We start from the raw sequence: 18,424 nt of genomic DNA on the forward strand, positions 1-18,424 counted from the left end.
TTTTGACAGAACTTAATATGGAACACTAATAAATTTTTTGATAATTAAACTCTCAATGATAAATATTGAGCTTTTCAAATTGGAAATCAATTCTATTTATAAACAAACCAAATACTTGATAAATACTATGCCAATTAAATGTTCAGATGTCCTCTATAATGAAAATCCAAATATAATATTGGATTTAATGAGGTCCATAATTATGTTTATAAATGTAGTTATTTGTTGTTATAAGTTACATAGAATAGTTTTAATTGAGAATTTCGAAATTTGTATTCCAATAAAACCCCATATTGAAGATTCAATAAATTTTTCTCTGAAAATTACCAAAATATCAGCAATGAAGTATTTCAAAATTGAAATACAAACTTCTCAGTGGTCCAAAATTGACAATACTAAGTATACATATTCAATAACAATATTTTAGTAGTAGGATAGGATGGGTTTTGTGACTTTTTTTGTTACATCTATATATAGACGATGCATTAAAATATATTTATTTATAAACCATTAAAAAAAAATTAAAGTTATTTTTAAAAATAATTTATTTTTTTATTCTTACATAAATGACCCAACAAGTAAAACCAGATAAAATAGATTATCGAATTTTAGAGGATGGTGTTCCTGTTTATATTCAAAGATTTAAAGGGAAGCAATATTATAGAATTGTTAATCCTGAATACATAAAACATTTATTTAAAAAGGAAGACTGTGAATTATTAAACGCTAATGAATATGAAACCAATAAATCAAAATTGAAATATAAATATATTGGAAGTGATGAAAGGTGTAAAGATAAAGATAAAGTTTATTCAGTTTCATATAATGAATGGAAAACCAATAAGATAAGAAAACATTTAGGAGATTATGGGAAATGTTCTGAATTCTTTAAATCTAGTATATACGAGAGAGTAAAAGAAATTAGAAATAATTATTTTCATGAATGAAAAATAAACTTTAAAAATTCATGTCTTACGAAAAATTAAAACTTAGTTATGTTTATTATTTTATTTTTTTATTTTGTATGAAATGAGCGTCAAAACTAACAACGTTAAAAAATTAGGATTCACAAACGAGGAAATAAAGGATATATTAGAGGAGGTGGGTTATGAAGTTAATAAATATTATTTAAGAAATTGTAAAAAATTTGCCGAGTTATTAAATGATTTAGATTATGATGGAAAAATGAATAAAGATGATGTTATAAATTTCTTATATCCCACATCTGAAGAAGAAAAACCTAAAGAACCTGATGTTTTCCCCGAATATTATGAAGAACGAATTAAAGATGATGAATACGATGAAATTGAAAGACTGAAAAAAATAAGGGATGAAATAGATGAAAAAATTAAGGAATTAAGAGAAGTTGAAAAATATAATGAAAATGAAGTAGAGGGTTTAATGAATATCCCAGCTTCAGAATCAGAAGTTCAGAAATCTCATGAAGAAAGATATAAAAATTATGTCTCAGAATCAACACAAAATTTATTAGATGGCGAAATAGACGAAACACTTTCAGAAGAAGGTACTAAATTTATTCGTAAACATAAGTTACAATTTATTGATAATGAAGAATACCCCTGTATCTTACTCACCACCTTTAGATTCCGAAAATTCAAAACACCTAAAAAAACGTGACATATGCAAACTAATACGATTAAGAAAGAAGATCATGATATTACACAAATTATTATTTAAATAAATGCACAGGTGTTGATAAAGTTTTTGATTTATTAGATAAAATATCAAAAGAAACCATTGGAACATATAAAATTTTGTGTGATTGTGGTTTCATTATTGAAGATACTAATAATGTTTTCAATATGAAAGAACAGCACCAAAAAGAAGACGAAGTTGAAAGGTCTATACCATTCGTTATTAAGAATATAAAAGATATGAAAACTTATAAACATTATATTTATTCATTTATTTCAGAAAAAATGGAAGCAACCCATAAAACAATCTTCTCATCATTTTATAGCTATTCATACATTCCTTTTCAAAGTTGTGAAATTAAATAAGACAGGAATTAGATTTAATGTATCAGGGTACGCATTCTTGAGTAAATTAAAATGTATTCGTCACGTCGCGATGAATAAAAATTTATGTGTTCTTAATTCATTTTATGGGCTTTAAAAAATAAACTTTATTTTTATTTATTTTTTAATTTTTATATTCTTACATAAATGAACAAAACGGAACAGCTAAAATGAATGATAATCAAATTAGAGCAGAAGGTAAAGGTTATTTAAACGCTTCTATAACATTCCTGATGGTGTTAATCCTAAAACTCGTAGAAGCTATTTAAATGAAGCAATAGATGCATATGAAGGGTTTACATTTCATCAGAAAGTGAGAGATTAGCGAGAATGTTAAATGTTAATGATTGATTTCTATTATTGTGATCCTCAAACCAGAAGACGTGGACATAATAAAGTAGACTTTTCCATTAGTGGAATCAATAATGATAGATCCAGAATTGAAACAGTAATAATTTTATTAAAACACAGAGTCCATGTGGAAAACTTCACGCTGACAGAATAACAGACGTTGAAGCACTCACCGGCTATAAAGTTTGTCCATATTGTAAAGAAGAAGTTTATTCTATCCGCGATGATCCAGAAAGGAAAAACCAAAGAAGATTTTTAAAGCATTGTGAGAAATGTAAAGAAAATAATGGAAGATTAATTCAAGACGTTCAGTTGCAAAAGACACAGCAACCATATGCACCACATATTACGAAACAGAAGATATATCAGTGGTTATTAGCTCACAATTTGCAGAAATATTATAAACCGACAAGATATTATATTACTTTTGACTTTGAAACATTAGAGACTAAAGAAGAATTACAACTTTCTGAGTGTGCAACTTTGAATGCTTACTTAAAACCATTCATGGTATCATCAACGGTTAAATTAAATGATAAAACATATACGAGGAATTTTTGCTTAACTTCGAGTGATTCTTTTATTTCTGATTGGATTGAGTTTTTATTTTCAACCTGTTCATTAGTTGTTGAATCAAATATGAGTCAATACAATGAATTATTGAAGTCGCAAACGGCGGGGACTTTGTCCCATACATTAAATGAAAAACAGAAGGAAGCATTTAAAGAACTTCTAGATGAGGAATTCAATAAAGTGAATATCATAGGTTTTAATTCGGGAAAGTTTGATTTAAATTTAATTCTTCATGATTTAAACACTGCAAAATGGAAAATAAAATCAATGCTGGGTTCATCTTCACAATTTAAGCAAATCATTGTAAAGAAAACAAACGTCCATATGAATTGAGATTTATTGACATCAGAAATTATATAGCGGGTGGGACATTAGACCAATTCACTCAAGATTTCGGAAACAATAAATCACGTGTTAAATCCTTTTTCCCTTATCAATTCATCACGTGGGAAAATTCGAAGAAGAATTATATAAAGTGGAACCATTCACTCAAGATTCATTTTATTCAGCATTAACTCAAGAAACTATATCAGATAGTGATTATCAAATATATCTCAATGATGCTAAAAACTTTAAGAATAGATTAGAATATTTTATTCATTATTGCAATAAAGATGTTGAAATTATGATTGACCCAATCGATAAAATTATTGAAGAAACATTTGTTTATAAAATTGATATGCTTCATAATCTTTCTTTATCATCGAATGCTTCAATGATTCGTTACGCTTTAGCATATAAAGACTTTAATCCTAATGAAAAATATCCTGAGGAAGAGATAGAATCAAGTTTTGAATTAACGAAAAAGTATTGGAAATATAAAATTGAATCATATAAGAAACAAGATGAAAAAGCAGAAAGGGATACTAAAAATAATGTTTCAATGGATGATTTTCAATACTATCACGATTTAATCCTTTCATCTAAATGCAAAATGTGTGGTAAAGCGTTTACATATGCAAATAAACCAACATTGGATAGAATCGATAATGAAAAACCACATACCAAAGAAAATTGTCAGTTAATGTGTTGTTATTGCAATGTCGTAAAATCAAATAAAGATGAAGATGTTCAACGTTTAAGAATCAATTTAAGAAATTATGCATTAAAAAATAATTTACCAATGACTTTAGATTCAGTTGAAGCTTATCACATTCTCCGTAATGGAATTACTGGTGGTCTATCAAATGTTCAACATAGTGTTAAATCTTAAAGGAATCACGCACATTAATAAACTTTCATATAGTCCAGAAACTAAAACTGTATCAAATGAGGACACCTCCAACATCATGACTCATTTCGTTGGTGTTGATTTTAATTCATTATATCCTTCATCATTTTCATCTAATCCTCATGATTTCATTCAATATACTGACCATAAAATGTATATGCCGGGAAGATTGAATGGTGTTATCATTTGTGATACAGCAACAAAGAAAGCAAAAGCACTGGGAATAATTAAGAAGAAAAATACTTTATTCGTGGCTGAAGTAAAGGGTCACATTGATGAAAAATACATTAATGATTACATAAACTTTTTACCGATAATAAGAAACTTAGATATTATCACAGATGAAAAAACAATTGGCTGTTTTATGTATAATTACATGAAATCAAACAATCTACCAGTTGACCAGAAACAGAGGAAATTAACTCAGTTAGCATCAACACACAACCAATATCAACCATTTTCTTCTTATTATCTTTGGTATCTAATAGACAGATTTCATTTTATCATCGATGATATTCAATCAATTTTAACATTTACTAAAAACACTTGTTTTAATGAATTTGCGAACGAATTTATGAACGAAAGACAAAAGGCTGAATTAGAAGGAAATAAAGGAAAAAGTTTATTTTGCAAGATTTCACTTAATGGATCATATGGTTACGATGCAATGAATATACAAAATTACGCAAAGACTAAAATAATGAATGCACCGAAGGCACGCGTTGCATGTATGTCAAATAAGTTTAAAAACATAAGAGAAATAGGTGAGGATACGTATCAAGTGATGCTCAAAGATAGATTTTATAGATATGATACATGTTTACAAGAGGCATTTTTTACTTTAGATAACGCAAAATACTGGTATTTAGTTTTCATTTATGATTTTATGTATAAATGCATGGATGTTAATCGTTTTCATTTCATTGAAGGTGATACTGATTCATCTTATTGGGCAATCGCTGGCGATCCAAATCTTCCTAACACTCAAGCATTTCAAGCAATTGTTACCGATAAACAATTTTATGATAAAAACATTTTCAAATTCGCACCATTTGATTTCTTCTGTTTTGATGAGAAATTTAAACCTAAATTAAAGAATAAAGCTGAAGAAAAAGCACATGAGAAAAAATTATTGGGTTTAGCAATTGAGAAACAAGGTGATAACATGGTTGCTTTATGCCCCAAGTGTTATACATCATTCAACGGTTCAATTGATGGAAGTGATTTTAAAAAGATTGCACAAAAAATGAAAGGTGTTAGTTTACGACAAAATAAACAATTAACACCTAAAAATTATTTGGATATAATAAATGATAAAGTGATATTTGATGGTCAGAATATTAATTTACAACTTAAAAACGGGTCAATGACTCGCTTAACAATCGGTAAGACTGCATTAACAGGCGCACACACTAAGGCTGTATGTTGTGAAAATGATGTTGTATGCCCTTTATTTTAATACAATTTAAAAACGTAGGGTTGAGTCATGAATTTAAAATTTTATTTTTAATAAAATGCCACAGAAGAGACAAAAAGAACCGTTAATGATGTGATTCAATATGTAAATAATGGTTTTGATACTATGATTCAAAGAGGTGGGCACCCTTAAAACATTTATTTTTATATAAATGGATAACGCAGATTTAGAAATTTTAATTGATGATTTAGTACGTTATCAAAATTTCTTAATTATTATGAATTAAATCATATCTCCAAAACATAATAACAATATAACGGGTGATGATATGGATTATTATTATCCGTATTATAAAATGAAATTTTGAAATATCATGATAAAAATTTCTGAAATTAAAGACAAAATTAAAATAATGAATATACAAAGGGAAAAATAAATCACGACTTAAACAGTTGAAAGATTTCAAAAATAAAGTATTAACAGAAGAAGATATTGATGAATTATATAAATTATATAATCCTGAGCCGCAAAAGCCAAAGGAACAAAAGCCAAAGAAGAAAAGCCGAAACAACACCAAAAGAGAAAGTAGCAAATGTTCAAACAGCTAAAGGTGCAAAACGCCCAGGTCCTTCAGACCATAAATGATGCACAAGCTTTAATTTATGATTCATTAGTTAAACCATATTCAGCCCGACTTTTAAATGAAGATCAACTTTTGGAATTCATCCTTCAACATAAACTCGAAGCGGGAAAGTATATCAAACCTTTATATACAGCATATTTAAAACAAATGAATAGAATACATCCAGAATTAATGAAGGAGGAATGAAATCCAAAACTTCATCATCCAAAATCAAAGCAGATAAAATTAAACCACTTACAACACCAAAACTCCAACGGTAGTACCTCCTCCTTCAGTTAATCCTCATCATTCACTTTATTATATCCATTTCAAACATAAAGAAGCAAAAAGATTTTAAAAAGGATTTCAAGATATTAAATAAACCAATTGACCCGAAAATTCAACCGTTAAAGGAAAAATTTAGTCGCCCTTCATTTGCTCCATATCCATATTCATACGAAATCGATCATTTAGAATATTCAAAAGGAAACGTTACTTATTTATTTGCCATTAACATTAACACTAGATATTTAATTGCATTCGGTGAAAGGGAAAACAGAACAGGAAACAAGAAGAGCTATACAATACTTACTAGATCATGAAAGAGTAGATAATATAAGGGTGATGTGATAAAGGATTTCAGGCAGCTATGGCTTCATTATTTCCCACAAATTAATTTTTACTTTCATCCTCTCCATATACGTTCATAATAAAATAGTTGATGCGTAATGAGAACTCTTAGAGATGCGTTAGGAGTTAACGTCAATATACTGGGATGGAAATCATGACTCCATCATACAGCAGTTAGTATATTATTACAATAATACATGGCATAGAACTATAAACATGAAACCAGTGGAAATGAAAAATGATATTTCAAAAGAATGGGGATATATTAGAAAACAAATGGAAAGGTAAATGATGTTAAACGTGAACAAATTAATTCGGGCTCATGAATTTTAAACAAGGGGATAAAGTTTTGATTCATCTCGATTATGGAAAAACTGATAAATCAATGACAAAAAGAAGACGAAGATTTGACACAATAGCTGAATTTGTTAGATATATTAACGGCAATGCATTAGTTGAAGTTGACAATAAATTAATAGAAATTCCGATTTATTTATTACTCCATTATATTTAAATAATATTTAATTTTTTATTTCGTAAGAAATGAGTGACAACAAAGCATCAAGAGTCCTGATTCAATTAAGATTCAGAGTCCAGACGATGATATAAAAAGAAACTAAACAGAATTAAATCAAAATATGCTATTACAAAAAGAAGCCGCATGCGGTGGGGCCGAAAACGATAAAGAGAGGAAAGAAATAATCGAAAAAATTAGAACTTACCGTTTAATCCTTAAAACTGAGTGAAGCAAAATAAAAGAATTTAATAGAATAAATAAATTGATTGGAAGAGATGAATTTAATAAAGATGAATTTTTAAACTCTATCCAAATTTAATTTTTATTCCTCATCTTCTTTCCATCATTACTGCATAACCCATCTTCTCGGTTTTCGTGGTTTGTTGTTTTTAATTAGTTCTTGCATCATTTTTATCATTTCCTCCCTTGTTATTTCGTGGTAAATTTTGAGCTTGTGGGGTATCCATTTATATAAAATAAAATTTTGTTATCAGTTATTTTATCGTTAATGGTTTTTAGGTTATTCAATAATTAATTATTTTGAATAACTGAAGGTGTCACTACGTCACCATGTGTCACTCGGTTAATTAACTTCTCTTAAAAAATGAGACAACATGACATTTTGACAACACAGCAGGATTAATGCAAAAATAAATTCAATCATACTTTATAAAGCTTCATTTACAGGTTTCATCGTCAGTAAATAATCTCATTATCGTTTTGTTCAACCTGTTTATATAATCCTTTCATTTCTTCTTTCAAAACATAACACCATGTTTGTTTACCATCTATTCTTCTCTGTTTCTTATCACATTTATCTTTAATGCTCATTTGAAATTCTTGTTTCATGTCTGATGGTTTGCAGAATAGAGCATTTTTAACACGTCATACCTGCACACAATTCATCATAATGTGTATTTATCCATACATCTAAAGGATTTGTTGATAATTCAATTAAATCTTGTTTGGCTTCAGTCATCGGTATGATTCGTACGTTAAATGATGAAAGGTCATATTGCATAAAATATGTTAGTAAATATCATAAAATTCCTTTGGCATGAATCCATTAAATTCTTGAAGTAATCAAATTGACCCTTGAATTTACCATTAACTCTTAAAACTACGTATCTTCTGTCTCCAACTTCAATTTTGACAGGGTAAACGTTATTAGTTACCAAAATGAAGTTTGCAACATTCTGAGCAGTTCTTCTGGGTTGATTCTTTTCATTAATTCTAATCTCATTATCCGTAATAATTGATTTCAAAGCTTGAAGTTTGCGAGTCTGTCTTCACCTACATTCTTGAGTTCATTAAGTACAAGAAACATTTTATTCTCAACCACCGAATTGAAATTACCCGTTAGCTCACCTATTTCGGTAATGTTTTTACATGAATAACCGGCGAGAAGTTCAGAAATAATGTCTGTAAATCTGTTTTTACCTGTTCCCTGAAGTCCTTTCAAAATAATTGCTGTTTCATTCTTGATTCCAGGATGTTGAATCATTGATGCAATCCAGCCGAGAAGGTATTTATACACTTCATCGTTATTATCACAAATGCTTCTTTAATGAATTCATAAACATCTCAATTTTTGAGTAATCAAGCTTTTCGAGAATGTTGTATTTATAACCCTGAAACGTTGAGAAACATCTGGGGAATCAGATTTAAAGCAAACCCCTTAACGGTTAATGAAGATAATTGATTTAATAGTACGTCCCATGCTGTTATGGTTTTACCTTCTTCTTTAAATAATTTAATCATTTTGAGTGACTCTTTCATGTTTGGAAGAACGAATGATATTTGATTCATTTTGTCGTGGATATTATAGTCCTTTTGAATGAAATATTTGTTTCCACAATCTACAAAACGGATTACACGTGATAAATCCTCAATTACTTCAGAACTGTTTTTATACTGATGATTTTCAGCCTTGCGTCTAATATCTGTTATCAAAAACGAGTCATCAAGTTTTATATCAAATGTTATTTTTGGCTTACGTAATAAAGGTAAACATATTCATCATAATATTCCTTTTGATATAGTTTTAGAATCTTCACTAAAACAAATGGAGAAGTCATTAAATGTGCATATCTACTACGTGCTTTTTCAAAATTACTTTTAGCATTTTCAGTTAAATTGCAGAAGTTATAAAGTTATCGTATGCTTCATTAATTAAATGATTAGGTAACGAATTAATTGCTTGAAACAGTGTGAATAATGTAACTTCTTTTTCTAAATTCATGTTTCCACGTCATTATGACTTAACTTCAAAATCACTGATGCCATCAACTATGCTCCGGGCAAGTTTATCGTCAATGTTTACATCTTTGTTTTCATTCATGATAGTCTTTATTTCTTCATTCTTTTGTTCAACTCTTACCTTAATATTCAAATCATTTAATATATCATTCACTGTTCTAGTTATGGTCGAGTCATAACTTCCACGAATGAATGGGTATGTTTTTATTGGTTCTGTTGCATTCTTGCGAACTCTTGAATCAGCCATAACCACTAATGAACGCTTTGAATCATCAATAGAAGTCATGATATCGATATCATAATCATTGCAGGAATAACATTTAATCATTCTGTTCGAAACTGCATAGAAGAAATTAGCGTTACAATAAATGTGAAGACCTCCTGAAGCGGTTTTAACAATAACATCTTTATCCGAAAGTTTTGATAAAATATCTTTTCTAACTGTTTCTTTAAGTTCATCATTGTACGATTTATTGATATCAACATCTATAATCGTTAAATTTGAAATTTTATTTACTAATAAAGCTGTACCAGTTTTCCTTCCTCTTCCTCCATCATGTTTGAGGTAGTTATGTAAATCAATCTTGTTTTCACCAATTCTTTCGTTGAGGGTTTTAGTTTCTGCCACAACTAATTCCTCAGCTAATGAATCAATAACTTTTTCATCAGAAACGATATAGTTGCTGTTGTTGTTTGTTGCTGTCATTTATATAGGAATAAAAAAATAAAAATAATTTTAAATCTAACTTTATTTTTGGACTGCATCAAATTTCCAGGACTGTTGTCAAAATGTCATGTTGTCACACTTTTTAAGAGAAGTTAATTAACCGAGTGACACATGGTGACGTAGTGACACCTTCAGTTATTCAAAAATAATTAATTATTGAATAACCTAAAAACCATTAACGTAAACATAAACGATAAAATTTATTTCCAGGACTGTTGTCAAAATGTCATGTTGTCTCATTTTTTAAGAGAAGTTAATTAACCGAGTGACACATGGTGACGTAGTGACACCTTCAGTTATTCAAAAATAATTAATTATTGAATAACCTAAAAACCATTAACGATAAAATATATTTTTGGTCGTTTATGACAAAAATAAATGGTTCATTTACTCACAATATTTTTGTACAAAACGACCCCAAACTTTTAACTTCTTTTCTGCAGTTCATCTATTACTTCATTACCTAATTAATTACAGACATAAAATATATTTAGTTCATTCATTGAACTCTATACCATGCGAATATAGTCACAAATGGTGGCATGTAATCTTTACCCAAGCCTGTTGGATTTGTTGTGAAAGTATGGACATGATTTCCTCCTGGTTCAGTTTGTCGAAAAGTCTTTTTTGTTGAATCGTTATAAGCTGGAGATAAAACATCATTGCCAGCTTCATAGTCTGAGTTGTATAATGGGTGGTCTCTTAATGAGTGGCTATGGTCGCCAGAAAAGTTTGTAGTTCCTGTATGAGTGTGCGGTGGAAGGTTTGCTTCTTTAATTTTCTTCGAACCTCCTGTTTGCTTTGAATATCTAGCACAGTATAAGAATTTATCTACAATCTGCTTCCACGTACCAAAACCTAAAACTGTTGCTGGATTTGTTGAATTCATTGACGTATAAATAAAACCAACAGGATATAATGTTTGAAGTATTTCATTTTTCATGTTTGTAATCACATCATTTACTTCCGACTTCTTTGCATAATTTTCATCAACATAAGTTTTATCTGCTTTAAGGTCTAAACATCCTGAAACCCATCCTGTATCAGCTTTAACTTTAAAAGTCTCCGATGTCCATTCCTTATCCGCCTTCTTCTCTAACTCATCGTTAACATAAGTTTTATCTGCTTTAAGGTCTAAACATCCTGAAACCCATCCTGTATCAGCTTTAACTTTAAAAGTCTCCGATGTCCATTCCTTATCCGCCTTCTTCTCTAACTCATCGTTAACATAAGTTTTATCTGCTTTAAGGTCTAAACATCCTGAAACCCATCCTGTATCAGCTTTAACTTTAAAAGTCTCCGATGTCCATTCCTTATCCGCCTTCTTCTCTAACTCATCGTTAACATAAGTTTTATCTGCTTTAAGGTCTAAACATCCTGAAACCCATCCTGTATCAGCTTTAACTTTAAAAGTCTCCGATGTCCATTCATGATACCATTCAACCTTTTCTTTAATTTCATTATCTTTTTCATCAACATAAACCAAATTTGCCTTCTTCATTAATTCACTATCCACATATTCCTTATCCACCTTCTTCATTAACTCACTATCCACATAAACCAAATTTGCTTTCTTCATTAACTCACTATCCACATATTCCTTATCTACCTTCTTATTTAATTCACTATCCACATATTCCTTATCTGCTTTCTTCATTAACTCACTATCCACATATTCCTTATCTGCTTTCTTCATTATGTCGTTTAGGAAACCTTCTATGAATTCCTCATTTAAATTAAATCTTCCAATCTTCAAAACTTTAGGAAATGCATTTAATGCGTAATATCTCTGTTCTTCTGGTGGAATTGATGTTATATCATCCGTTATTCCTTTAATTTTTGAATTCATAAATAAAATTTCTTTTATATTTGATATCACTGCACCGCCTTTGCAAACGAATTCGAAATGGTCATTTTTCAATACTATCTCCAAATCTCCATATTTCAACCTTTGCGTTTGTTCTGCCGTCTTTGAATTATATGCATATATGGCGTATGTAATAAGTTGTTGTGGTTGCTGTTGTTTAATCATTTATTATGATTTAAAAATAAATATTTAATCCGTTATCTCATCAGCTATTTTCTCTATTTGAAATTGCCATAATATTTCATTTATAAATTCTAAATCACAATCAAATAGGTCAGTTATTCTAAATTTAATATTTGATAAATCTTTTGAATGAAGAATAAATGAATTCCCGGATAATTGAAACGGATATGATAAAGAAAATGTGTTTAAGTTGATGGATAAAATGTTTTGTATTGATGGGTAAGAGTTAGGGTCTAATGTTTGATGTGAAAATCTCATTGGGGTATTAACTTTATCACATTTGATTAAAATGAAATTGGAACCAGTGTCAGAATACAAAACATCCCCAACATCTTTTTCAAAATTTAATATCCCCAACAATGAACGAAGATGAGGAGTACAAAATTTAATTTTCAGCGGGAATTTAATAAGGTTATTTATTTCATCAAGTTCAAAAAGTTTATCAGGTTTTGATTTAAAATTTTCTTCATACCATACGATAAATGATTCATTTAAATAACTTAAAATCATGTTAATATCCCATTTCGCTATCACATTATTTATATACATATCATACGTTTTTTCAAGGTCATCTTTAATAAATGATATATAATCTGAAGGGTCTAAAAGAATGGGATTAAATTTACCACTCACAGAAACGAGAGTAACATTATAAATTCCGCTAACTGTTAAATTTAATTCACAGTTATTATTCGAAATAATATTGATAATTGACATTTTTATTACGATTAAAAATATGGTAAAGCGTTATTTTCCAGTGATAAATAAAACTAGAATAAGATTACCTCAAGAATTCATAAATTCAACGAATAAGAAATTCATTCATGTTATAAATTTTAGTGTTTTCAGAAAATATGAGTCAGTGTCATATTCATCAACAGGTTATATTTCACTTCATTCAAATTTAGTTCAATCAAACCCATATAATGACCATTTCATAAGATTTTCAGATGGTATTAAAAATGTAATTGATAGATTAAAATATGAACAGATTGACAATATCGAATTTTTGGAATTTTGGTTTAAATATCCCGATGGAAAAAAGATTGAAGTTAAAGATAAAGCTGATACTATAACAAAAACAATTACAATGACCGATCCGGATAGTGGGGAACAAAAAGAAATAAAACAAACGATAGAAACTGGTGAAAGGTCAATTATTATTGATTATGATTCAAAGGATTATTATTCGATAATGTTAATGCTTGAATATTAAATAGCCTTAACAAAGAATTTTTCAAGTGATATTTTATATTCATCAACTATTTTATTATAAATATCATTATATGTTAAATGAAGTTCAGTTGTTGTTCCGTTCTTTGATATCTTAATTGTGCTAATATCCTTTATAGGATTTATTTTTGCAACTGTTCCGCAGCATGAAACCTCATCATCTATGAAAAATTGAATCTTAACGTCTGAATCTTGAACATCACAAAGAATGGCGATAATGTGAATTAATGATTCATAAGGTAAAATAATTAAACCGGATTGGTCAATTAAATTTATTATTGAATCATAATTATTAATTATTATATCACGGTAAATTTTCATTAATTCAGAATTAATGTCTATTTTATATGGGTTCTCGATGTTTGATGAAAGAGGGGGGGTATGTTGGATAAGTGGGAATTTCAACAGGTTCTTTACCGGGTTCAGATAAAATGATTGGGTCTCCATTCTCATGGTTTTCTTCATTCTCCTCATTCTTCGGTAAGTCACGAGTTAATAAATTTGGTTGAGTTGCTGACCTTGTTAATTCAGGGCTAACATTAACTTTAACATTTTGAATAATTCGTGATTTATCATCATTTACGTTATAACCAACCGTAATCTCTGCTTTTGCGTTAGTGTTCTTTTGACTAGTGAAACGTCTTCTCATTTATAATCGAATAAAAAAATATATTTAAACTTTTATTTTGCTGGAACTTTTGAATCTATTATTCCCTGTATTTGTTCATGAAGTTGATTTTTAGCTGTTTCATCGAAATTAATAGACCGAATATATTCATTAATTGCATTCTTATAATCATCTGATTTCTCAAATTTTCTTTTATCTGATTCCTTAACTAAATCATAAGTTAAACCTCGTTGCTGATATAATGGTTTCTTAATTAAATCTTTGAATGCTTGAGATAAAGCACCTGATGCAATTCTTGCTACTATAATTGGTTGGAATTGCTGTTTAAGTTCATCTTTAACATTTGCGAAAACTGGATCGAATAAAGCAACTTTAAAGAATTTCTTAGCTGAAATTTCAGGTCTAATATTTGCATATTGACCATCAAACTGGTTAGAATATCGTGGTAATCCATCCGGTCCCTCTTCAATAGCATTTAATTCTTCATTGAAATAAGAATATGGATTATGACGGTATGAATTAATTGGACCATTTTCACCTTCTCCAATGTATTGTTTAACAGCTTTTCCATTTTCATCAAATTGCATAGGATAACGTTCATTATATGCTTTACGTTTAGGATAATCAGATATAGTTAATTTATAACCATTTATGACTTTAATATTACCTTGACCATCAGTAACGAAAACTTCATTTATACCATCAGGTTTTCCATTTGGACCCGTAATGTCTGCTTCGTGTGCTTCCCAATTTGGACCATGACGTTTGGCATATGCTTGAGCTTCTGGTAATGTTAAAACGTTTCTCATTTGTTTAACATCTTTTTGAAGACCAGCAACAATATGAACTAATTCTTTCATTCCATCAGGAACTTTCATAGTTCTATTATATGCACCCTTTTTGTTTGTTCCTTGTTTTAATGGAACTGTAGAAGATTTACCATTCTGTCATGTTTAATTATAAATAAAAATAAAATTAATTATAAAAAGTTAATCAAATTTAACACTTCCTTTATTTAAATCAACTATTATTTTTCCATGTTCACCTAATTGCTGATATTGTGTAAAGTTCATTAATGCTCATTGGTAAATTCACTTGATAAAGCATAACGTTCAACTGTTGACGACTAAACCCACTGAAAATGAAAGTGTTGATAGATTTGATTTAATGTTTGTGCTTAATGCTTTGAAGTATTGAACAGCCATGAAGAATGAACACTGAATGTGTCGACATTGAGTTAATAACTGATTAAAATATGATTTCTCATTTGTTATTAGTTTTGATTTCACTGCATCATCTAGAAAAATGAGTGAATGCAAAAATTCTCTATCAAAATTTGAAATAGAAAGTGTTTCAAATAATTCATCCCGTTGTTTATCAATAATTTTATCCTCTAATCCTTGCTTCTTGATTGTATTATATAATTCTTTATACATTAAAAAGTTTTTAAATAATCTTCTGCTTCTTCTTGTGATAAATAAATAAATTGGGATTTTGATTAAATGCTTTAAAGATTCAAATGTATCATCTGAAGGTGAACCTGAACGGTTGATATAAATTAACACATGTGAATGGGGGAAGTTTAGCAATAATGATAATTTGTTTTAATATCGTTAATGTTTACCTTTATTTTGTTTACCAATTGCTGCAGTGATTGAATTTAAGTAACATTCAGAATATGGAATTTTCATTAATTTTTCCTTAGATAGAGCATTTCTATTATCACTCAATGCTTCATTAATCATATCATCTACGTATGTATTATATACTCCTGCTAATTCTTCATAAGGGGTGGATGAATTTAAATCCATTTAATCAAAAATAAATTTTATAATTTTAAACATTTCTATTCATCAATATTTCATCATATGAACTTCTATACTGTGGTGGTGTACCTGTTGGATGATATTTCAAACCTTCATCCGGTGTCCATGTCCAATATGTAGTCCTAGTAAACCAAACCTGAGGAGGATTTGTCACTTTGAACAGTAAGTGTCATTTACACCCTGAATGATTGGATAAGCTTTCACTTGTACTGTAACTTGTGAGTTGAAAGTTTCTAATCCATCAAAGAATATACCCGCTCCATCACGTTGAACTGGAATAGTGCATAAGAATGAAGTTTGGTCTTTCCATGTTCTAGCTAATGGTGCCATCATCTGCATTCAGTGGTCTAGTTAATGAGTCCTCGTATTCTTCCGTGCATTCATTCACTCCATCTAAATCAGAAGCTTGAAGCATACGTGTAAAGAATATGTCACCCACTGTGGTCATCGCTTGATCGGGGAAGTTTCTGGAATCTATAGTGACCTGAAGACCTCGAAGCATTGGATTTTCTAAAACTGTTCTTTGCATTGCATTCTTCGGAAATGTTAACACAACATCTGTAACATTATGAAGAGCGTATGAGAAATCTGAGCTGATACCTTCAGGAGTGATGCAACCTCCATTTAGTGAACGAACGTCAATATGTTGAGCTGGAATCATGAATGGATCTTCCTTACTGAATAAACGTGGTATTGCTTTAACTGATTCTTCAATTAAACCGTATCTGTGTAATGCATTTATCCTCTAAAACTTCCATCTTTGTGCATGAAATAATAACGTTATCAACTGTTGCCTCAGCAGATGTAGCGGCTAAGCTTGTAATTAATTTGGCAGAAGTCCGATTTGTTGGAATTTGCGATCATATTTATAAACATGATCATAATCTTTTCATAATTCATCAGTTTATCTTTTCATAAACGTAATTTTGTAAATCAGCAACTCTTAACGGGTCAACCTGACAAAATACTAAAGTATCCCTGAAAACATAATATTTAAGAATGATTTCACCAAATGATTTAGGATAATCATCGAACGCCTGAAATGCTAACAAATCATTTACCGGAATAATCATATCAAAAGTGACATCAACTTCTTCATTTGCTTCTTGAAAACTTCTGAAGGGTCAATATATTTACCACATACTGAGTTATCATATTTTTGAACATTATTATAAACGAATGAACAAACTTTTTAACTTTCCTTTCTGATTTTGGTTTATATGTTGCAAATGCAAAAGATCACGGGCGCAATCCATCTGAAGATAACCGGCATCACCTCTTTCGGTTTCTACTTCTAATTGTTTAAAGCTTGATTTGATGATTTGTAACCAACGAATAAACGTATGCATTTAAAAGCGGCATCACATGTGAAAGCTTTATTTGAAACTAGAGTTGCTTTAACTTTGCGTTTAATATATGTGTCACCTAATTGGTTCACATCATGAGCCGGGTTTGTAATTCTTAAATGAGTTTGTTTATCATCAAAAATATGGAGTATCAGAGTCATAGCATGAACTTTCAAGTTCTCTATAATATCTTCTACCGTCATTCTTTGCGAATATTTCATTTATCTTTTCGAATGAATGAAACACATTTCCATTAATCGGTTTAGTGTTTGGCACTAAATAGTTAGTCGTCATTTATTAATAAATAAAAAATCAAAATTAAAAGATGAAAATGAATTTTTAATTTTAATGAAATAATCAACTATGGCTGCAGGTATATTGAAGAAACTGTGGGATAGAGTAAAAAGAGGGGCAAGTAAAGTTTGGGAAACATTGAAGAAGGGAGCAAATTGGATATTTAAGAATAAAGAACAATTAGTGACGTTGCTGAATCAATAACACCAAAGCTGCCCCAATAAGAGAAGTTTTAAATAAAGGAGAAAAAGTTTATCAAAGACTACAACCGATACTAAGATAAAAATAATTTAAAATAATTTATTTTTCCACTATCTACCTCCTATTTTATTAAGTATTCCTTCAGCAATTCCACCAACTGCGTTACCTGCTTGTGCTCCCATCGCCGGATTACCTGCTTTAGTACCTAATACTCCACCTATGATAGTTCCTGCCGTTTTCGCTACTGGTGCCAAAAAGTTTGCAATGGGTTTAATAATCTTTTTATGAACCCAACCCGCAGCTTTCTTAATTCCATCCCATAATTTTTTAAAGAATCCTGCCGCCATTTCTGATTTAACATTAATTAAAAAAATATATTTCATCACTTATATTCTAATTTTTATTTAATGATAAATGAAACCGATTTTAAAAATAAATGAAACAGAGGAGGAAGAAATAAATGAAAGTGAAAATGTTCAA

The 18,424-nt window shown here is 29.5% G+C and overlaps 4 protein-coding genes and 4 pseudogenes across 8 annotated transcripts, besides 2 other annotated features; 4 read left to right on the forward strand and 4 right to left on the reverse strand.

Annotated features, from left to right (window-relative positions):
* Nucleotides 1–25: part of a mobile genetic element that runs on past the window's edge.
* A 918-nt stretch (nt 26–943) lies between these two features.
* Nucleotides 944–16,686: a mobile genetic element.
* Nucleotides 1,030–1,614, forward strand: TVAGG3_0406540 (uncharacterized protein; the record flags this gene model as incomplete). Its single annotated transcript, XM_051232944.1, has 1 exon — nt 1,030–1,614. A coding segment is annotated over one exon (585 nt), but the record flags the coding sequence as incomplete, so codon positions are not given.
* Nucleotides 2,516–3,914, forward strand: TVAGG3_0406550 (annotated as a pseudogene). The gene has a single exon. A coding segment is annotated over exon 1 (1,399 nt).
* TVAGG3_0406560 (DNA/RNA polymerases family) lies at nt 4,352–5,653 on the forward strand (the record flags this gene model as incomplete). Its single annotated transcript, XM_051232945.1, has 1 exon — nt 4,352–5,653. The coding sequence occupies one exon, from the start codon at nt 4,352–4,354 to the stop codon at nt 5,651–5,653; it is 1,302 nt and encodes a 433-aa protein (XP_051102675.1).
* Nucleotides 8,048–8,707, reverse strand: TVAGG3_0406570 (annotated as a pseudogene). Its single transcript has one exon. A coding segment is annotated over exon 1 (660 nt).
* TVAGG3_0406580 lies at nt 8,881–10,345 on the reverse strand (annotated as a pseudogene). Its single transcript has one exon. A coding segment is annotated over exon 1 (1,465 nt).
* Nucleotides 10,866–12,398, reverse strand: TVAGG3_0406590 (keratin-associated protein family; the record flags this gene model as incomplete). The annotated part of the gene is made up of 1 exon (XM_051232946.1): nt 10,866–12,398. One exon carries the CDS (start codon nt 12,396–12,398, stop codon nt 10,866–10,868), a length of 1,533 nt encoding a protein of 510 aa, XP_051102676.1.
* Nucleotides 14,331–15,155, reverse strand: TVAGG3_0406600 (uncharacterized protein; the record flags this gene model as incomplete). Its single annotated transcript, XM_051232947.1, has 1 exon — nt 14,331–15,155. The coding sequence occupies one exon, from the start codon at nt 15,153–15,155 to the stop codon at nt 14,331–14,333; it is 825 nt and encodes a 274-aa protein (XP_051102677.1).
* Nucleotides 16,687–17,812: 1,126 nt separating the features above from the next.
* Nucleotides 17,813–18,026, forward strand: TVAGG3_0406610 (annotated as a pseudogene). Its single transcript has one exon. A coding segment is annotated over exon 1 (214 nt).
* The last annotated feature ends 398 nt before the right edge of the window (nt 18,027–18,424 follow it).

This window comes from Trichomonas vaginalis, chromosome V (genome assembly GCF_026262505.1).
Source record: "Trichomonas vaginalis G3 chromosome V, whole genome shotgun sequence".
NCBI classification, from domain to species: domain Eukaryota; phylum Parabasalia; order Trichomonadida; family Trichomonadidae; genus Trichomonas; species Trichomonas vaginalis.